The sequence below is a fragment of the Nipponia nippon genome, unplaced genomic scaffold, assembly GCF_047370975.1.
Source record: "Nipponia nippon isolate SJK-2023a ecotype South Korea unplaced genomic scaffold, ASM4737097v1 scaffold_1, whole genome shotgun sequence".
In the NCBI taxonomy this organism is placed as follows: Eukaryota; Metazoa; Chordata; class Aves; order Pelecaniformes; family Threskiornithidae; genus Nipponia; species Nipponia nippon.
The window spans coordinates 151215111-151236784 of NW_028262290.1; the positions used below are offsets into that span (position 1 = coordinate 151215111).

The following is a 21674-nucleotide window of genomic DNA, read 5'->3' on the forward strand; positions in this document are numbered from 1 at the left end:
TGGTGTAGGGTAAGGACACCACTAGTGTAAATTTAAGTCACACGGGGTTATTTTCATTGCTGAATTCGCTCAATGGCTTCACCAGCTACTTAAAAGCCTCGTTTGCCTTGGTATAAAAATTTCTAACCCTCTCAACTGGCCAAGTGATTTATATTTAATTTTAACCTGATATATGTCATGGCTCAAGGCTCTGTCCTAGCCTAATTGCAACTGAAATAAATATAACACCTCTGAGTTATTTGTAGCAGTTGTCCCCATTCTTACAGGGATGACACAGATCTGTCAGCTTTAAGAAACAGAAAAAAAGATGATTCTTCGTTTGCATGAACAACATCCTCAGCCAGATGAAAGGAACTGGGTGAGTTAAGGGAGAAAAGAGTGAAACTTGGTAAAGACCAGAAGTTAAGCATTTTACTCTACCTTCTTGCAGTCAGATATTAAAACAGCACTTAAAAATATTCTGAACTCCTAATACCTTTATATACTCAGATTATTTGCAGTTGTTCCAATAGACTGTCTGAAATCGAAGATTTAAAAAAAAAAAAAAAAAAAACACACAAAACACACCCAAAAAACCCAACAAACAAAAAAACCAAAACCAAACAAGTGTTGCCTCAGAACAAAACCACTCTCCAGTGCTACTGCCGCCATTAGCTTTGAATACACTTTTTGGTGCTGTGATTGACTTAACACTTGTTACAGGTTTTGCTTTTGTGATCAACTAAATCAATGCCGCACTCTTCTTAACCTACATAAATTAAGGAAGAATTTTTGTCTTTAAGGATTTCATCCCTAACACCTCCCTTTCTTTCTTTTGAGAAAGACGACTCCTCATTCTCTGCCGTAGGACACCTGGGTGGCAGCAGTTGGAGGCATCTGAAGGAACAGAACCTATGGAGAGCGAGGAGACCACTGGGACAAGCAGCTGGATCTCGAATGTGGAAGTGACTGAAAGACACCTCGGTATAACCCACTTCATTCACTCTGCTGCCCCGGACGCCCACTGCTTCACCTTCTGACCCTCAGGATCACTAAGACTGCTGATCTTTGAAGAAGAGCTCCAAGTCAGCCCTGATTGCCACAGGCCCTGCTGCTCACCCAAGCAAAAGCTGGGGCACTTTTGCCCCCCCTTCTTATTTGGGAGGAGGGTGGGAACCACCAAACACCAGGACAAATGAGGAAGACCAGGCCAGGCCTCTGGGACACAAATATACACATTAAAGAGAAAGGAAAAAAACTGACTACCTTCTCAGATGTATCTCAGGTTTGTCATACCACCTGCACTTTTGTCCTTAAAAATCCTCTAGATCCTCACATCAGCTGAGACTGTCTCAACCTCCCCCGAGCAATTCCAAATTCTATGACAAGAATGTGAAGATTATTCACCATTGCTAATGATACTGTTTAGTGCATTGACTTACAGTAGATATGAGTGCCAACACACATGATGTGTTACCTCAAATCAAACAGCACTGCTCAAAACAAAACCAGCAGACAGTGACCGTAAGACAACCAGGCCCTATTTACACTTTCTCAACTTTATTTTCTTTCACCATTTGACTGCATGATATCTTCCTGATATTATCGGCATCATGTTTTATTATAATTTTTGATATAGCACACTGTTTGACAGCATTCAGGTCTCCCGCAGGAAAATCATTCACCTGAGTATCAGAATTGAGGCCCCTGAGCTCCAACTCACTGCTGACAGTGCACAGAGCGCATTGACAGACTGCTGGTCTCATACTACAGCCAAAAATGAAGCTCCTCTACCTAGCGACTCCTCTCTGGATACAGTGAGGGGACCTAATGCTGCAGGATCTTCTGAGAAGAGAAAGTGTAATTGGTGTTCATGTTTACAGACTGATACCGCAAAACTATGAGTTTACTCCAGACGCTTATAGTATAAGCATTTTCTTTCTAAGTCTACTCTTGGATGAGAGAGCTCGGTCAGAGGACGGCCAACCCTCGTGCTGTTACGCCAGATATCAGCCTAGGAACACATTTTGAAAATTTGAGATACCATTAATTGGTATCTCTAATTTTTATTAGGTTTACCTCTCTTCCTCCCCTTTGAGCTACTTATTTAATATTTATCACATAGTTTTCTTCGCCCTTCTGTCATTTTGATAGATTACCTTTTTTAAACTTTAGAAGTTAGAGAGTTCTCATTCCTGAGATCAATTGAACTTTTTTCCCCCCTTAATACAGATTTCTCATTTGCTTAATTATAAAACTTATATTAGAAAACCACTAGGTTTCTAGAGTAGATTTGTAGCCTTTCTCAACATGATTTAGATATTACTCATTCACTACATAGGAAATAAATATATTTTATCTAGTGAACTATGCAGAAAAGAACTTTTATTTGCTGGTTTACTTTTTTTTTTGTAATCGGCAAAAAACAACAACTGAATGCAGCAGAATGCACAGGACAAAACGCAAAGTCTTTTGCAAGATGTAGTACAAGTTATAGTTGAAGATTATTATCCATTTTAAAAAATAATTCCGTATGTTCCTCTATTCCACTGCAAAAAGCTGGGTCACACTCATCATGAGTCTTAATAGACTTTTCAGCAGTTGTCAAAGCTACTCCATCCGAGACATCACTTTTAGCCAGAGGCATTCAGCTATTCCTAGATGTTATTTAAATATACATGACCAGAGGGCTTTTTATGAGACTGTCTGAAGTAATTTGTTTTGCACCTGCCGCACCCCCCCCAACATACACTGTCACAGTTTTAAACGCACATACAAGAATACTGGAAGTGTTATTCCCAAGCATGTTCACATTTACAGTTAATGCTGTAACAGTGAAGACTTTTAATATTATTGTATTAGCTCAGCTAATGTGCTATTTCCAGAAACCTCTGAATGATTTTGAGTTCTAATGAAGTTCAGATTATCAAGAACCATCTAACAAAAGGATTCTCTTCTTTTTTTCTGGTTTAACAGCATTACACAACCATGCTATTCCATCGCTTTATTTCACAACAAAATTTTGGAAGGCAATATTTGAACTAAATACACTGGGAAAAAACTGACCAAGAGTAGGGTTTTTTTCCTAGTAACTTAATTTTCATTTAAGCAAGAGTTACAATGCTGAAGTCTTTCTACAGTTTTCTCTCACCACTCATGAGAGTTTTCAATATAGATGATTTTTCTTCCAAGCAGTTCTGCGGCCTATGTTGTTTTCCCAATTCACTTGTTCCTAAACACTTTTGGAACCGGCTTCAGTAAGATTTTTGAGATACTAATAATCTTCAATTATGCTTCAATTACTCAAAAGTCTAACGTCTCTGCTATATGTTCTTCAGATCTGTAGTTAAATAAACTAGCTAAACCTTTTGCTGAAATATTTAATCCATTACACAGCATTTAAAGTTAAAAGCTAAGGATTTCTGGAAATACAGAGGCTCTTGGACGATGAATCCGAGAGTCAATTGCTCAATTTACTTCTGTTAACCTTATATTTGTGGCCACCCAAGATTTACTAGTTTCAAGAAGGAATTAAAGAGTACATTCTGCCCAAATGGCTCATGAGAAGTAATTTTCAAAGAAAATTTGTAACAGCAATATGTGATGATTTTCATATAAACAAGAACTAAAGCATATCAGATCACAAATGCCGGAACAGAGGCTACATTTCATTCTGTAGGTGGCTATTGATACAATGGAGCTCAGGTGTTTGTTTATAACCACTAGAATATCATGTACTAACACACAAACACTAGACCCCATCCCATTATGCTAATATGCCTCAGGCAACGGTTCTGGATTATCTTTGTGACTTATTGTAGTTGGATTAAAGCCAACATAATTTGCTCTTTAGTTCAAATCCAAACTCAACCTATTTTAGTGGAAAACAACTTCTTCACAGTCAAAACTTTCTGCATTGCAGAAGTCATAGAATGAAGTACCCAAGGCATTATTCCCCAAAATTAACTTCAATTATACATACTGAACTAACAATTGCTTCTGGTAAAACCTGGTCTAGCAGATTTTCAGACTTCTAATTTTTCTAATAGCTGATCAATAGATAAATAGCTTTTAAAACCAATAGCTACAGATTATATTTTTGGGTTTATGTATGTTACAAAATTTATCTAACAGACCAACATCGGAGAACTCACAAAGCTAACTCAACTCTTCAGTGACTCAAATACAAATTCTTTTCCTGATGTAACAAAACAGTCTAGTATATAGCTTCACCCATAAATTTCAATGTAAATATTTTCTCACAAATATTATGAAAGCACTATCTATTAAGGTTGCTCCTTTCAAAGTGGAAGTGACTTAGGACACTGATTTTTGGACTTACGAAATAATAATTGAGAAACATGCTCCTTCATATACTTATGCACACAATTCTGTGTGAAACTTTTTTTATGGTCCCCTTACTATGTAGGACTGAACAAACATCCTAATAGCAGGCAAGACATATACAATTACATCATTATGACAAATGTCCTACAGTCTTTTAAAATGAAAATGAGAATTAAATAGTATTAGGTACATCCTCAGACTACGAAGTGTCCCTAGCTCTGTCACTTTCCTATGAATTCCTGTTTTCATTACAAAATTAATAAATACCAGAACACACTTCTAGTGAAACTGTGTCATCCTCAAAGATATGACAAAACACTACTGCAACTTTTGTTTTTCAACACCTGTCTTACGGAGACAGGTGTTGAAAAACACCTAAATCACCAAATTTAGAAGTTCATGGAAGAAAAATAATGCATTTTGGAGGGTACTAAAAATAGACTACAGTTTCTCAGGAACATTTTGTAGTAAAATAAAATTATTTTCTTTTTTCCTATAGAAGTTTTCTTCATCACAGCAAAATCACAGATCTTATTCCGCAGCCTTGCATGAAAAGCTCAGTTCAGCAAGGATACAAGATCTTCTCTGACATTTGAATAGTTACATACATCCACTTTTCATGTCCTTGAGTGTATTTTTTTCTCTTCACAATCAGAAATTGCACAAAAATGCAAGAAATAACCAAGTGCAATATACAAGTCCTCTTGCTGTGAATAACTCCCATTAAAGGCCCCATAGAACATTTATTGAGGAGGAGGGGAAAGCCTCAAGTTCTCAAAGTTTCCTTTTTAGGTCACTCACCTTAGGTAACTCCCATTCTGATCGGGAACCATCAGCGCTGTAGTAGTATGGTCTACCTTGTTCATCTGCGTGTTTTATCCACTGTAGAAAGAAACGTGATGATAAGAAATGTAATCAGAGTGACAGTCGTAACACAGCAAATATCTTATACTTGGGATTTAAAGTTAATTATTAATAAAGTGCCATCCACTTCAGCAGTGTCTAGTGCACAACCTCCATTAAGTAACCTAGGTTAGCAATGAGAGCAACACAGTCTTCAGCTTCCTGAACTGGGTTCACTAATATTTTTTCCTTCTTTAACTCCTCAGAAAATAGTCCTGCAATAACACACAAGAGATTGTGACAAACAGATATTTTTGAAGATGGCATATCTTACTCCTATCAACATTACAGTGTCAGTTTAAGGAAGCACAATCTTTGCATCAGATCTGTGTAAGGATTTTATACATAAAATTACAGAATTACAAGAAGCTCAACCAGCAACTGCTGATAATTTAAGACATAACTGCACTTGTTGAACAACTCCATTTTTAAAACATGAACAGGAACGTAAGATGGAGTTCCTAAATAAACCATGAAGAAGACCATATAATTTCTGTAACCTCTGTAAGCAACTCCCACAATCAAAGGGGCAAAACTATAACAACTGTGACTAGTTATGCAGAAAGGAAAGACTTGTAATGAGCAAAAGTCTACAAGAAGATCGCACAAAAATATGCACAGAAACACTCACAGCAAGACTCTTGAGTCAAGCAGGTTTCACAAGACTACCTTCCAATAAACTGATTGTGATAGGAAACACTGTTTTCTATCAATCCCAGTGCAGTTTAAAAAAAAAAAGTTCACATATTTGCCAAAACATTGGTAAGTGCTCTACAGATGTTTAAGCAGAAATAGATTAAGCGGTATAAAATTCCAAAACCGACATAAAACTCAATTATTTAAAAACTTCTTTCAAAAAAACCTTGCATACATCAACGGGAGAAGAGGCGGTGCTATAATGCAATAAACAAACTACTGTTTCAATGAACACTTTTTGAAGTTAAAAAAAAAACAAACAACCAAAATGCAACTTTAGTAAACAATTAGAAAAATGGACTGCTTTACAAATATAAACAAATACTGTTATTTATCCTACATGGGAGAAATTTTTATGATGTGCCCAGAATCACAGAAACTGTCAGTAGCAATTAGATAATTAGAATTGAACCTAAATCTACTGATATGGCTATAATTTAATTAGGAAGTTTGTCTACATCTGAAAGCAGTACTGAAAATCTCCAGTAAAGGAAAGGATGAAACTGATAAAGCAGCATTATTTTCAGTTCGAAACCATCCTAACTGGAAGGCATATGAGACAAGAACAACTCCTAAAAGACAGTAATTGGCATGAAGTTCATTCCTGAAGTGTAACCAAGAGGATCAGGGAGGGTGGGAATTAAAAAAATTGTACATGATATGTTCATTTAATATAATCTGACACCCAACTGGAAATAAGAAAACTTCTTCTGAATAGTAAAGAACATATATAAGAAAAAAAAAAGTCAGTTCAGTTGCTAAAGTTTTGTGCATATTTAAAAAATAAAAGGAGATACTGCTGAGGTATGCTTTTCACTTCTAGAAATGAAATCTGCATTTCTAACAGTGAATTAGTGGAAAAGACTTAGAACACGTGATGAGAAGAAGGAAAAAGTACCTTTTCATTAGTATAGTCATTGGTATATAAGGTTTGACCATGTTCATCCAACTCTTCTGACCAACCCTTTGGAGGAGAACCATACTGACTATCTGACTGGCTGTAACAAGAACTGTGGTCGTTTTCTTCTGATGAAAGATGCTACAAGTAGTCAGAAACATACAAGGCAGTTTTGAGAATGAAAGCGCTTTAAAATCTGAAAGATCAAAGATTATTTGACTAGAAAGAGAACAGTAATAAATTGCAGGGAGTTCACATTTTTATCTTACATCAGAGAATAAGAGATGCATTTTTACAGTACAGAAATATTTGATAAATGCTAGGCAATTTAAAATATTTTCAGAACAACTGGTTTGTATTGATACAATTTTTTTAATTCTACTATACCAGATTTCAGCTACTTAAATTTAATCTCTGATTTTTTTGCCGATCTAAGTTTTATTCCCACAGATTTACATTACTGAATAATGAAGAGAGTTAGCTTTAGTAATCTGCATCGCCCCAAAAAACTTGGGAGACCTGCTACCTTGGTTTTCTGGCAGTATCCCAGCTTTCATAACTAAATCCTTTTCTTCCCCTTCCAAATAGTATCTGGAAAGTCAATAATTGTTAAGGACAACTTGAATCTCCAGTTGCACCTTGGCAGGTCCCAGCACTTTACAGTACTTGTGCAATGCATCCTAAAATATTAGGAATTTCCACCCTCCTTCCAGCTCTGATGCGTGTGACAATGAGCAATGCAAATGCAAGGCTTTCTATCAGGCACAGCTAGCTGAGGTATAAGATTCTTTTCTGAAGGCAGAAGTGAATTATAATGTAAGAAACAAGTCTGAGGTGTAAAGCAGAAAAAAAGACTTTGCACACACGTCAAGCAGTTTCTGTTCCTTCATACACTTTGTTCATCTCCTTGCTAACATATTGTAGTTATTATTCAAAGCATCCATTCCATGCATAAAAAAAAAACCTCCCTGCATTCATCTCCCACAACAATATCTCTATGCCACAGTCTCCTGAGGAATTCAGTGCAGATTTCCTTTCACACTATCTTGGATCCTCGGCTAGTACGAGGCCTAACACTTAAAAGGGAACACATCCTGCTCTTCAGAAATGATTATAGTTAAATACTGACTAAGGTTCAATAACACAAGTATAAGGGTGTCCTGGTTTCAGCTGGGAGAGAGTTAATTTTCTTCCTAGTAGCTGGTATAGTGCTGTGTTTTGGATTTAGCATGAGGATAATGTTGATAACACACTGATGTTTCAGTTGTTGCTAAGCAGTGTCTATACTAAGTCAAGGACTTTTCAGCTTCCCATGCTCTGCCAGCGAGGAGGTGCACAAGAAGCTGGGAGGGGGCACAGCCAGGACAGCTGACCCAGAGTGGCCAAAGGGCTATTCCATACCATACGACATCAGGCTCAGCATATAAGCTGGGGGGAGTTGGCCGGGGGGCAGTGACCGCTGCTCGGGGACTGGCTGGGCATCGGTCAGCGGGTGGTGAGCAGTTGCATCACTTGTTTTTCCTAAGTTTTGTTCCTCTCTCTCTTTTGTTGTTTTCCTTTTCATTACAATTTATTATTGTTGTTGTTATTATTATTTCAATTATTAAGCTGTTCTTATCTCAACCCACGAGTTTTCTCACTTTTACCCTTCCGATTCTCTCCCCCCTCCCACTGGAGGGGGAGTGAGCAAGTGGCTGCTGTGGGGCTTAGTTGCCAGCTGGGGTTAAACCATGACAAAGGGTTTTGAGGAAAACTATAAAGCAGGAGAAAGACAGAATTTTGATTTTAAGCTAGGAAAAAAAAACCTCTCCTGAAAAGCTTAAATCTTACCAAAAAATACTCAGGTATCAGAAAGTCACCAGTTTTTAAAAGTCAGTGTTTTTAGAGTCTACGTGTTCAGTGACATTTCCAAATGATCATGACATAGGTTTTTGGTGTTACCTTTCTCAGTACCTTGCCACTTGTGTGACACAAACCCCATATATGGACACAAGCCAGCTTACCAAGCACAGCAAAACCCATGGGAGATGCTCAGGTCAATTTTCAATAAGGTAACATGAAAAATATAAGTGCCCTCTACAGGCTACAGAATGCGAGCATCTAAACCATGGATTAAACAATGCTGCCTCTCTTGCACGTGGAGTAACATGAAATTCTGAAGTGCCAATTTCTAACCACTTGCGCAAAAAAGTCTTCAGTCCTATTTTAACACTTGAAGAATTAAGACTGATGAGTTAATAAAAGTGCTATTGGCCCCATTTGAACTCCTACTTTATAAGATAGCTATATTTATACACATATTTAAGTTTACATTATGCTTTAATAGTTAAATACTAAGTGCATTGACATTTCTTCAAAGTAGTAGACTTTGGACATTTTTATTATTGCTATTAACAGGAATTATGACTGAATAACATAATGCATTTGTACTTGCCTCTTTCCAAGCAACTCCTGATACTATATCTGTAAGACACCCATATAATAATAGCCTCGACGTTTCAAGGCTTAACTAATCTCATATACAACACAACATACGAATTTAGCCTTTGCAGACCTAAACTTAAAACAAAATTCTTGAGTTCCAAAGTTTAACAAGCCAAGGCACTCCTTGTCCCTCAGCTAGTACCAACAACTGCTGAAGCTGCATCAAGAGGGGTTAGAGACCACTGGCCAAACCATGCTCAGCAACTTTCAATTTCACTTTCAACACATTTTTCAGTATTAACTGCCTATATGCTTTTTAGGTATTGTCCATGCTTTTTCTCAGTCCCATCCCCAATTATACTATACCACATTTAAATAAAGCCATCTTAAGCAGACAGCTGCCCAACCTTACACCTTGTAAGATCTTTGCTGTAACACTAAAGGGAATTACAGAAAAGATCCCCCACATCATTGCTTCTACTGTCTTTCTTGGCTTTTTTCCATTTATATGGAAAAGTCCTGAGGGCAGAGACTAGTTCATCACCCTGCATTTAATAAAAAAAATAGGAACAGTTACGGTCTCTCTTCTATCACTTAACCAGTCTAGTTTTGAAAGTTACTACTACTTCTAAAAATCAAAATCGTAAGAAAGAACACTGACTAATTAAAGAAGCTAGCATTCCTCTATTACCCTTTGTTTATTTTGAAACAAAAAACAGGGAACAAAATTGCATATTGGCCACATGTTTTAAATGTAGTTTTAAATTTAAATGAAATCCTATTGCTTTCCTACAGCTTGCCGGTTAATTTGTTGCTCTCTACTTCACATTGTCTCCTAGCTAGGTATTAGATGTTCTCCTTTCTCTGATATGACGACATCTCATTCCTTTTACAGTCCACCTTAATTAAATCACTTCACTATCCGACAAATTTCTCCCATTTACTGTTAAACACTCCTTCCTCAAATACATTAACAAGTCGCTACCTCTGATAAATTTTATCTGCAATTCCAAAATCTTATACACTTTCCTAGAGGCCCTGTCGACAGGACTGCACTGCTTCCCCCTGCCCCATCCAAAAAACTGCCGTATCTGTTAAACTTTTGCCCCTTTTTACGTATCCAAACAAATTCAATTTCGTAATCGCAAAGTCCTAAGACCAACTATAAGCTATTTCATGTTCTAATATATTACACATATATTAGTATATATGATCATTCACAGTCTCATTTTCACATCATCTTGCCATTTTGCTACCTAATATGATACCAAGCGCCTCTGAGGACAAATCAGTAGAGATACAAGTAGCATTTAATCTTCCTGCATATGCTCTTTTATTACTAAATCTGAAGGGAATGTGCATAACTCAGACTAGTGTATAAAAGCCAACTTAACTTCATTATAATAAATTAAATCTGTTTTTACTAATCATTAAGACATATTTGCTCTAAGTCTTCATAATTAGACAAAATCGGGGATGTCCTATATTTTACTGTAGCTTAGGCTCAGATCTCAACCTTTACTCTAAGTATTTCAGTTTAAGTACTCAGAGGCCATAAACGAAAAGGTGAACACAAGCAGTGGAGTGTAAAGTACGCTCCCAAATGCGGAACAGAAAAGAAAGGAAGGAAAAAAAAAAAAAGGCAACTTCAAAATCAACATGACTGCTGGAAAGTAGATTGACATGACCTTGCAACATATATGTCCCTAGGCTCAAACTTCGATAACACAGTCAGAGAGGACACAAATCACTTAAGGAACTTGTGCTACTGGAAATATGAACTTGTGTCTAGTTAAAAATTAATCAAAACATGCATCATCCATTGGTCTTACAAAGACTGAAAACTTGATAGGTATAACTGTCTGAAGGCCAATCTGTGATACCACAAGCGTCACAAATAAACAGAAGAACTGAGCTGAAATAGGTTATGGGCAATAAAAAAAAGATCTTTTTAAAATCAAGCTTTCTGAACATGCAACCATGTGGTGAAGTCGTGGGTACAGAGGCCTGAGTAAGAGTCAGAGGGATCATTTGCAGGTGAGGAGGGAGAAAGAATTATTGGAAGTCCTTCCATGAAAAGAAGGAAGAATGATGATAACAGAAAACCAGCTACACTTACTACAAGGAGAGTAACTACTCAAAAAAGCAATCATCCTTTCCAGACTAAAACCAGAGTCTTATCCAGCAAAAGGACAGCCAGTGAGAAGTTAACATACCATCGTCACAGATACCAAAGTGACAGCCACAAACATTTCACCAGTTTACCTGTTGCTGCCACTAGCCTACAACAAGAAAATTTGGCTGTTTAAATGCTTGCGGATGTCATGGCTGCTATAAAGGACATTGCCAAAGGCAATGAAAGGGTCCCTTTTTCCTTTCTCTCCTGTTTCTAGCACTACCATTCCAGAGGCAGACTTCTATGACAGGGCTTCCAGCAACCTAAAATTTTTGAGGAGTCCACAATTAAATTTTAAAACTAAACATTGTAATAGGCTCAGGAGCAAATCCACCTAAACTATATGTATTTGAAAAGGGTATATAAAAGTGAAATATATAGAACATTTCTTGATGCTTGCTTTTTCTTTCAGTCAGGAAACCAATTAACCTAAGTACTATTTGAATACAAGAGCACTATTTTAAGCATGTTTAAATAGTAACATCCATCTCCCAGCTATTCCTTTGCTCTATCTGAACCACTGCCGTCCAAACACACACCACGGTCTGGCTCTCCCTAGTGACTGGCTGCACAGAATGTATCTGCACCTCAAATATTAGCCCAAATCATCTTTTAACATAAATAACTTCATGGTAAGCTTCAACTCCCTTAAGCATGGTCTGGAGCAAGGCTTTGCCAAAAGGTTTTGCAAAACCAAAAGGTTTGCATAATGAAAAAAATCCAGTGATACATCTAAAGAATATGCTTATGGCCTGAATGTAATCTAGTCTAAAGCTCTTACGGCTAGTTGCCAAAAGCTGGGGTGGATTTCCTCCCCCATCAGCATTTGCCACCCTTGGACGTAGACACTTGGCTACGCAGAACTTCTAGCAGGGTAATTTCCAATGTTCTCATCTTCTGTTCTTTAAGGTATCACTCACAGAATGAAGAAAAGGATTTTCTCAAAGTTAACACAATTTGGTAACAAAAACATTGCTCCTTTAATTGCCCTTTCTCCTAGTTTGCCAAGGCAGAAATCACTGACAAGTGTGTAAATTCAAATCTCCTAAGCAAAAGGTTAAACAAAATGCTGCAACAAATTATCCAGCTAAACTTGCTTTTTATATTAAGTATAATTATTCCACCTCTCTAAGAATTCATGAATAAAGTTAGAGTTTGAACAGTCACATATGCCCCTTTTTAAAAAAATGAACATTTTTAAAGCGTCATAGAATATATAGAATTAGTAATAGTATGTATAAATCTAACTATGAAAACAAAAATCAATATATAAATATTTGATAGAAGCTTCAATTATGTCAGTATTTTTAATGTGGGTGGAAAGCAGAACTCCCTTAAGTCTGGTTTTGACTCCAGAACGAGTTCTCTACATCCATCTTGATCTCTAAACCCATCTTAATTCCTCTCTACAAAAATATTTTCGTCTATAAGTAAAACATCTCATATACAAATTTACTGCCACAGCATTAACCAAGCAGCAGCAAACACCTGTATATCCCCTGCCTTTGTTTTACTGTGTATTTAACTGATATTGATAAAAATACATAATTCCCCTTGCCTTTTTCAACATATCCCCATAAATCCTGCTTCTGGAAGCACTGTAACACTGCTCCTCCTTTCCCCCTTTTCTCCCCCAAAAAATAAGCCAAATACACTGGGAAACAGAATGCACTCCATGTCAGAGAAGTTACGATCACCGTCTTATTCTGTTGTCATTTATAGTCCTATTTGTTTCAAAATATCTTAGTTTTCCTTTACCTTTAAAAGAAAAGCTGCAATACCTGCTGAGGGACTGTAAGGCATTTTTACAACTTACTCCTCTTGTACACAGTTCATGTATGCATTCTTGCGCACAAAAGCAACTGAAGAACTAAACTGTTTACTACTCCATACCAAGACACGCAACCAAAAAGACAAATGAAGACACTCCTCGACACCTCGAAACTCAGCGATAGCAAATTCCACAGCAAAACAGCATTCACATGCATTACAGTCTCATTGCTTGTGATCTCAGAAGGAACTACCTCATGATCTGCATGGCTCTGGGGATCCCCTTTATTAATGCTTGCATCTCGGGCCCACCGCGGAGGTTTCCAGGTTCGCTCCTGTGATCCTCTGTTGTAGTAATAACAGCGTCCTGTCGTATCTTTATGGGTTTCCCATTCCCCATTTATTTGGACCGGAGCACTTGTAGGTAGCGGTGGAAGTGCAGACTGAGATATTTTCAGTTCTTGTAAATTAGCATAAACTGGTGAATCAGGCCTCCCTTGGCTTGGTGGAGTAGTTGGCTATTGAGAGAAGAAATGTATTGTTAAAGAGCAAATGCATTTTAGAATGCTCCCTTACAAATCAGAATATATTACAGTAGTACAACAAACCAACAAACTCCCTTTGTTGTTGTTAAGTACAAAAGCACAAAGGACAGCCACAAGATGCTGGGGCGTGAAAACATTAGATTGTTAACTATAAGGTAGATATCACAAGCTATATTTATTTAATACTGAAACAATTTTTCAGCATTTCTCCAGATGACAGCTGATAATTATGTCTTACAGTGGATTTGAAATACACTGGAATCATCATCAAAATAATTATATGCTTGCCGTGTTGAAAAACTTCAGCTTTACAGTTCAAGTATTGCTCAGGAACTGTAAGTAACGTGATCTTGTTCAAGACAAAACGTAGCATTTCCAAGATGCCACTTGTTAGGCAAAGATGGCTCCCCAACCTTTTCCCCTCACTGCTAATACAGGCGATGGCGAACGTGAAGCAGCACTTGTATCTTCTCAGCAAGATCTAAAGAGACAGTTCAGTTGGAAAGACGAGCACAATGTTGTGACTAAGAAACTCTGGAAGATACCTGGACAGTTTACCTGTGTGCCTTTCCAAACAGACGCTTGTTTAAAAATATTTTAGGCAATATCACCAAGTGTTCTGATTACCACTCTCTTCTTATAGAAACTAAGTGAGTATTCTTATTCACCTAATTTTATTAATATACACGTACACAAGTAGAACAACAAATACCTACAAGAAAACAAAACTCTAATGACAATTTCTCATTAATAAATAGTTTGCCAACATGAAGGCCAGCAGAAAGCATGGTTAGAAGTCCATGGCACTCACTGAAACCATAAGTACTTTCAAATAAGCCACTAAAGTGTTTCGGAGAGAAATACACTTTCAGATGTTCAATTTTTTTTTTAATTTTTATTTTAGAAGTATATAAAACACACCATGCAGAATATAAGAGCGTGTGTTTTCACGAGAGCTGTGATTATGAGATTGTGAAAGCAGCTTGTTATTAAACCAAATTGAATAGTTTTCTGTAACGCACTGCCATCTCTGTATTTTAGGGCACATTATTTAGGCACTCTAAAGGAAGCAACTGTATAATTTATACCATCCCTTCCCCCTGCTTGGTTTTAATTCAGAAGCTTTGCTGCAGGCAAGTCCTTGTGCCTCTTGTTGCATCTTTCACAGGAAAAAATAACAAACTGCATTACATAAAAGATGTTTTATAATGTACTTTTAAGCATTAAAATCATAAGCTGCTAATCTAGGCCACATCTAATCATAAATTATTGGGGTTTGCTCAGGCAAGACAGCATATCATACCACACAATCAGATATAAACTGATTGCACCATAGCTAGAACCAAATATGGGCAATATCCACAACCAAAAGGGGAAACAGCTAGAGAGGAACTTAATGAGATTAAAACAGGCATGGACTTGTTTTGTGTGCCTTTAAAAGAGAAAGCACAGCTTACTAGATATAGCAAGTACAGTATGTTTAAGGCAGACCACAAGGGGGAGGGAAAAAAAAAAAAAAAAAAAAAAATTGCAGCACTGGCAAAACCAGAGCGCCAAAACCCATTAGTATCCTTCCTAATTCAAAGGGGGGGGGGGGGGGGGGGGGATAAAAAAACCTCTGTTACAAAACTCTGTGAACAGTAAGAAAGTCTTTTTCTACTATCCAAGTCTCCTCCCCACTGTTTTGGTTTGGTTTTGGGTTGGTTTTTTGTTGTTTTTTTTTTTTTTTGAGGAGGGTCAAATGGCTGCCTTTGGTAGAGTTGCTCTTGAGAGCACTAACAGCATAAAGAATGCTGCTAGGAACGAAGCATCACCCCACTGTCTTCAGGGATGAACCTCGATTCCCCGGGATGCTGGGAGAGTAACCTTGGGGTCTCCTCATTCAGAGTGCAGTTTCTGCATTCGTTTCCCAGTCGGCTTGCAGAGCTGCCTTTCCCACGTAAATCGTCCTGCCACTAAACCAGCGGGCTTGTCATTTGAAGCACCAGCATACACCTGCACCAGGGAACGCACAAACCTTCAGGTTCTTCCTCTATTTCACGGAAGTGGCAAAACCGGCACCATCGAGCGCCCTGGCTGCTGCGGCGGGGGGCCGGCAGCTTGCACAACATTCCCGTCCTCCTCAAACTGCTCTTCCACACAAGACAGTGAGAAGGCTTTGCTGTCTGGCCTGCATTTGCTGGTTGCTTTTTTAATTAAGACAGCGAAGTGCCATTATTAAAAGAGCAGTTCTCTGTATTAACAGAACTTTTCCAAATAGAAAGCCCATGACACAGAATGCCTGATAGAGGTTTTGGAACATCTTCTCAAGCAACGTATAGGAATATGGCTCAGAGGTTTCACACCAAGGTTTTCAATGGTTTCAGCATTATAACCAGAACAACTCCAGATGAAACTGCAGGACATGTATGTGCTAAGCCAATACTGGAAGCTCACAGCCAACATGCTGCCGCATAACTCAGGCGGCATACTAGTTAAGTTTAAAACAGTAACACGATACGAAAGCGTAATGAGGGGTTTTCTTCTGATTGCTTAGTACTTCCAAACTCAATATACCGATTTCTGGTTTTCAAGGGAAAGCCAGAACTTTTGTCCTGAACAACAAACAAGATGGCTAACTGCCCTGCCAACCAAGCCTCCAGCTGCTTTCATTCCCTGTTGCTCTCTTCAGACAGATTTTTCGGGGAGAATTGCAAGATTTTTGAAAGACACCTGTAAGTTACTGCTTTCAGTGAAGCATAAAAAATGCAAAGCCATCAATCTGACTACAACACACAGCTTAGCTCATAAGTAAGTCTTTGAGAGGTACGACTTTCTTATCAGGAACTATTTTAAATAACCACGTAGCATACAGTAATACTTCCTCATACCTCGAGCCACGCAACGAGGTGTGTTGTTGTGTCTACAATAATGCCCAGTTCAACAGCACCCAACCGAAATCGAGGCTAATTTTGTAAAGAATTTCTCATTTATTGATGAGAAAAACATCTTTTAGAAAGCTCAAAGTTTCCTGAAATTAACTTTAGTGTACTTTCGACATCAGTGTTAGCAGGAAGGTCAATCCTCTCCGCCCAGCTTGGAAGGAGAGTCCTGCGAGAGGCAGGTCCCACCAGATGTCCCTGTAGAGCTCCCGGGCCCTGCACCACCTCGCCGTTTCTTTTAAGGCGACTGTTTTAAGTTCAAGACAGTGTTCTGCAAAAAACTTTAATAGTTGCAAGTCAAAAAAAGCATATTAATTTAACTGTATTCCATTCATTTACCAAACCCATTACTCATTACCAATGTATAAATCCAAATAAATAAAGCATTACCTAGATCAAAATAGTTTCTGACCACTTCCACGGCTGTTTTCCCAGAAACTTAAATATATGCTAAACACTAAACAGCTCTGTATGTACATGAGGACTTCCAGCTAGAACCTTCACTCCCTGAGCTTCATTTCTGCACTAACAAGCTCCGAATGCTCATAAACATGGAATTAGATCTACTAAAAGAAACTCCTTGTCTTCTCACTATCAGAATCACAAGAACACGTCCTTCAACATGCCCATGCACGCGCACACAAAACGCCTTATACTCAAAACATTTCAACATTCATTTGCTATTTGATATGGATTTCAGACCTTTTCATGTTGCTTTCTCCTGCTAAGAACAGTGAAGGACTCTTGCTAGAAAAGTGATAAAGAAAAATTAGAAAGCAGAAATACTTCTGTGATGCTACAACTTGAACGAAAATGGGACAGCCCATTAAGTACTGTGACAACTTTATGAATATGAGGACCTCTCTCTCAGCTCAGTAATGCTCTGTATTTTAATACTTTATAAATCTGCCGTATTTAAGTTCAGTCTCACAGGAAAGCTTGCTAGCACTAAATCCTTGCAAATTGATAAGGAGGAGAGTTTCACGCAGGCAGGACAAAGGATCAACACCTGACATTCTTCAAATAGGGACTGTGCACACAGATTTTTCAGAACGTAGTTTTTATACTGACACAGCAGGAAGCAGAGACGTGTCTTTAAATAAAACAACCCATTAATCATTCATGAACGAACAGTCAACATTTTCGACAAAGGCAGCAGACCCGCTATCAGGCCTCTGAACACTTGAACTCAGTGCAATGAAAAGCAAACTCACTATACTTCACAAGGTACTTTTTCATTACCAAAATGCATATCAGCTTCTCAGAGGATACCTTAAATTTTAATGTTACCTGATACAAACGTCTTTTTTTCAGATGGCAGTATTTGTTTAAGCATTCAAAATTAAAGCAAACTTTAAAAAAAAAAGGTTCAGTGCACTCCAAGAGGGTAAGACTACAGTTCTGGGAGAAACAAGGACTACAGATCTCTTCCCCAGCCACCACCTAAAAATGCTTTTGGTTTATTTTCATGCAATGAGAACATACTGCATCGACGATGCCAGCAATTAAAAGACAGAAAACAAAGTCTCCTTGAAACTGGCAATTACTTTTTTCCTTTTACAGCACTTAAATCCAAGACAAAAACTTCTAGAACATAACACCTGCTTAAAGAACAACTGCAATGCTAGCCTGCAAAGCATGACCTACCACACGTGATTTTCCCTCCTTGACAAGTAAATGGCTTTAGTTGTCATGCCTCTGTTTGCAGATTTTCTTAGTGTTATGAACTTGAAATTAAAAGCTTCCATTTCAGTAAACGGCATTTGGATTGCTGAAACTAGCTACTAAATAATGAAAAAAAAAAATTAAAAAAGCAAATCTCATCTTAATGCTCTTTATGAAGTTGCAAGCAACAGATTGTCCATACTCATGTGAAAGCACAGCATTGCACTGAAGGAAAACAAGGGAATACCAGCTCTTTGCAGCAGCAAGACGAGGAAAGGAGAGCAGGCACAGCCCACGGCATCCCAAGACAGGGAATGAAGCATCCCAGTTCCCTCAACAACCGCGCTTCTTGCCAAAGAATTGCCACTGTCCTTTCAGGAAGGCATGGGACTTCAATACCAGCTTTATTCAACAGGAATGATATAAAAAGAAATCTCAAACTCTACAGTTTCATTTTCACGAAGTGACAGCTTCAGTGGGAATAATTAGCTCATCTCCTCCTTCCTCTTTCTATTCTTGGCTTATGTTTTTACAAACACATTCTGGACCCTACTTTCTTTCTAACATATTCAGGCACATTTAAAACTTACTGTAATACCCAAAAATCCACAAGGGAGATATTTCAGCAAGTCTTCTACTACCTCAGAGGTGAAGACAGCAAACTAATGTAACAAGTCAAATTGAAATGGGAACCCAAGCAATTTTTAATTCGCTAACCTTCTCCAACCTTAACTGGATAATTCACTCTGTAAGTCTAAGGAACGCATAGAAAGATGACAGTAAATATTATAAGCCTGTTAATAGCCAACTATAAATTTCAGACAAGCTATAGTAGTGCAAATATTATTTAACTGCAAGTTCTCATGTTCAGTTGATTTGCCATTATAAAGTGATAAGAAAAAAATAAATGACATTGCAAAGCAATGCAGAATTAAAATCATCCTGTACAAATCATTCAAATATATTTGCCTAGTAAAGGCCATTCAACAGTTAAATGTTTAAAATATCCCATTTAAAAATTAAGCACATACACTCCAAGTAATTTTTTTAATTGGCTAGCCAATAACTTCCCATCAGATTGAAAACAGTAAAATTAAACATCTGATTCACTTTTTCTATCTTGGTCAATTTTGCATTTTACTTACACTGAATTACAGGCTGAGCTATTACTTTCTTCTGTTTCTGGAGATATTTACATACAATTCATTTTAATATAAATACATCTATTAATATTTTGTTTTATGAAACTAGATCATAAAACAAAGAGTCTTAGTACATAGGACACCGAGTTCTGCCAGAATGCGCTTGTGTTATTTCAGCCATTTAAGTTCCCTTCTGCTTTAGCTCTCCCATGGCACAAAAAAAAAAATTCCCGAAGTTGCCAAAAATATAAATCTTTATCTGGTGATATTGTAATGCCTTATCAATTAAAAAAAATAAAAATCTAGATGTGTAGCAAAAAGCCTCTAGAACTAAATACACTCCCTTTTCTCGGTAGCCCAAAAGAAGTGACTTAAATTACTTTCATACTCATCAAGACAATGATTCATTAAATTGTACGGCAGAAATCCTGCAGCAGGGAAAGCCGAGAGGGGGGCCTATTCCGTGACACTGGCAAGCGCCTGGGAAGAGCGGTGGGAAGCGGTGGCAGCAGGAGGGCTCTCTGGGGCGCCCGGCCTGCTACAGCGGGGAGCCGCTGCCTCTGTCTCCGAGTCCCAGAGACAGCGCTCCCGGGTCACCCATCGTAAGTGACCGATCAAAGGAAATTGATGGAAAACCTTTTTCTCCTGTACCCTCTACAGATTTCCCATTCACATTTCAGCAGTGCTCCTAACCATCTCAGTGAGCAAAAGTATTACATATGAGCTTAGGAAGTTTATAGCAATAAAAGAAAGTATATAATTGATCGAAGGATTGCAACAGTGATGTCAAATATTTTAAAAAACGGAAATAAGATCTTACAATGGGATCCTTTGTAAAATATGCACAAAGATGACAGTGTTTACCGTACTTGTACTTCGCCACTTGCACAATCTAGCTTCTCCCCTCCATAAAAAAGCTTTTGTCCAAGGATATAGACAAAGCTGCTTTTCCTATAGTAGAAAATTTAAATACCATATGAAACACTTTACTTCATACATGCTTACACAGCAAGCTTACCCCAATTAGGAAAGAGTGTCCAAATTTAACAATGTTTAAAAGTCAGCCAGTAAATTTCCTTCACTCATTTTTTACCCTGTCCACTTGACCATATAAAACACTGATCCTTTCAGCAGACATAATGTAGTATCTGTAACCTATTTCAGAAATTTAGCCAGCAACTTGAACAACCTGGACATGCCATGCAGTAGTAGATTATACATTTATTTCTTCCTCCACCTTCATGGAAGTGGTATCAACTTGGTTCTGTAATAAGGATGTTTCAACAATACTAGAAATACCAAGTTTATCTGCGTTCAACTGCTGTCAATTCTTGACCTCTGGGGAACCCACAGTACATGTCTGAATGCACATTTGTGAAGAATAAAGCTGTTGGGAATTATTTGTGATGTCTCTCAAGGACTATTTTCTGTAAAAACTAAGATAGCACACTAAGAAAACACCAGAAAAACCTAACTTGCTTTTTCCAGTGGAAAACTGTCCTGTAATATGCCAACAGTTACTGCTTTTCAGAAGGGCAACATCACAAGAGCACAACAAGTTCTTCAGTTGTTTTAGAAACACTGCAGCAGGATAACCAACACAGCAGAATCATCTCTTAAAGTTTCAGGAGTACTGGAGAGCCCTCGCTTAACAAGCCGTTGGCTGTTTACCTGATTTAATGTATAGCCATACATCTCATTTGCCTCAGAGAGGTCAAAGTATTTTGAAAGACAGATTAACATCTTCATGGAACACTTCTATGTTGCCACCATTACAGTACCATAACACGTGAAAAAGGTTAGCTCCCATGAAATATAATTCGGGGGGTAGAATGGTGTTATTTGAACTCCTAATAGCTTAAAGGTGAAGAAAAAGTTTCCATTAGTTTAAGTCACTTCAAACCAAATTTTTTCTACACTTTATGTTTTCAAAAGTACAGATCCCATAGCATTTAAGTGTACTTTTGAGGATCCAGTGCTTACACAAAGCAGTGTAAAGCCGAGCAGCCACAGAAAGTACAGATGGGAAAATAAACATCACTGCTGATAACATTCCCAAGTTACTGAAAAGTCACTGAAGTTGCATTATTGGTCAAGCTCAAAAGCCTAAAAGATAGCTTGAGTACCGCTTGATCAAACAGAATGAAATCTAACTACTACCATGCAAGTTACCAAAAACCCATGAATCAGTAGAACAAAATTTGTAAT

General features: G+C 37.8%; 1 protein-coding gene across 13 annotated transcripts in view; it reads right to left on the bottom strand.

Annotated features, from left to right (window-relative positions):
- ARHGAP12 (Rho GTPase activating protein 12) overlaps positions 1 to 21674 on the bottom strand; it is an 81027-nt gene that overhangs the window by 32264 nt on the left and 27089 nt on the right. For 8 of the 13 annotated variants that reach the window (XM_087778096.1, XM_087778087.1, XM_087778080.1 and 5 more), the window contains 3 exons: positions 13448 to 13711; positions 6824 to 6964; positions 5128 to 5208 (listed from right to left, as the gene is read on the bottom strand). In XM_087778096.1, coding sequence (XP_087634222.1) covers positions 5128 to 5208; positions 6824 to 6964; positions 13448 to 13711 — 486 coding nt within the window. The remainder of the gene's footprint in view (positions 1 to 5127; positions 5209 to 6823; positions 6965 to 13447; positions 13712 to 21674) is intronic. The other 5 variants (XM_087778116.1, XM_087778105.1, XM_087778153.1 and 2 more) reach the window with 2 other exon arrangements.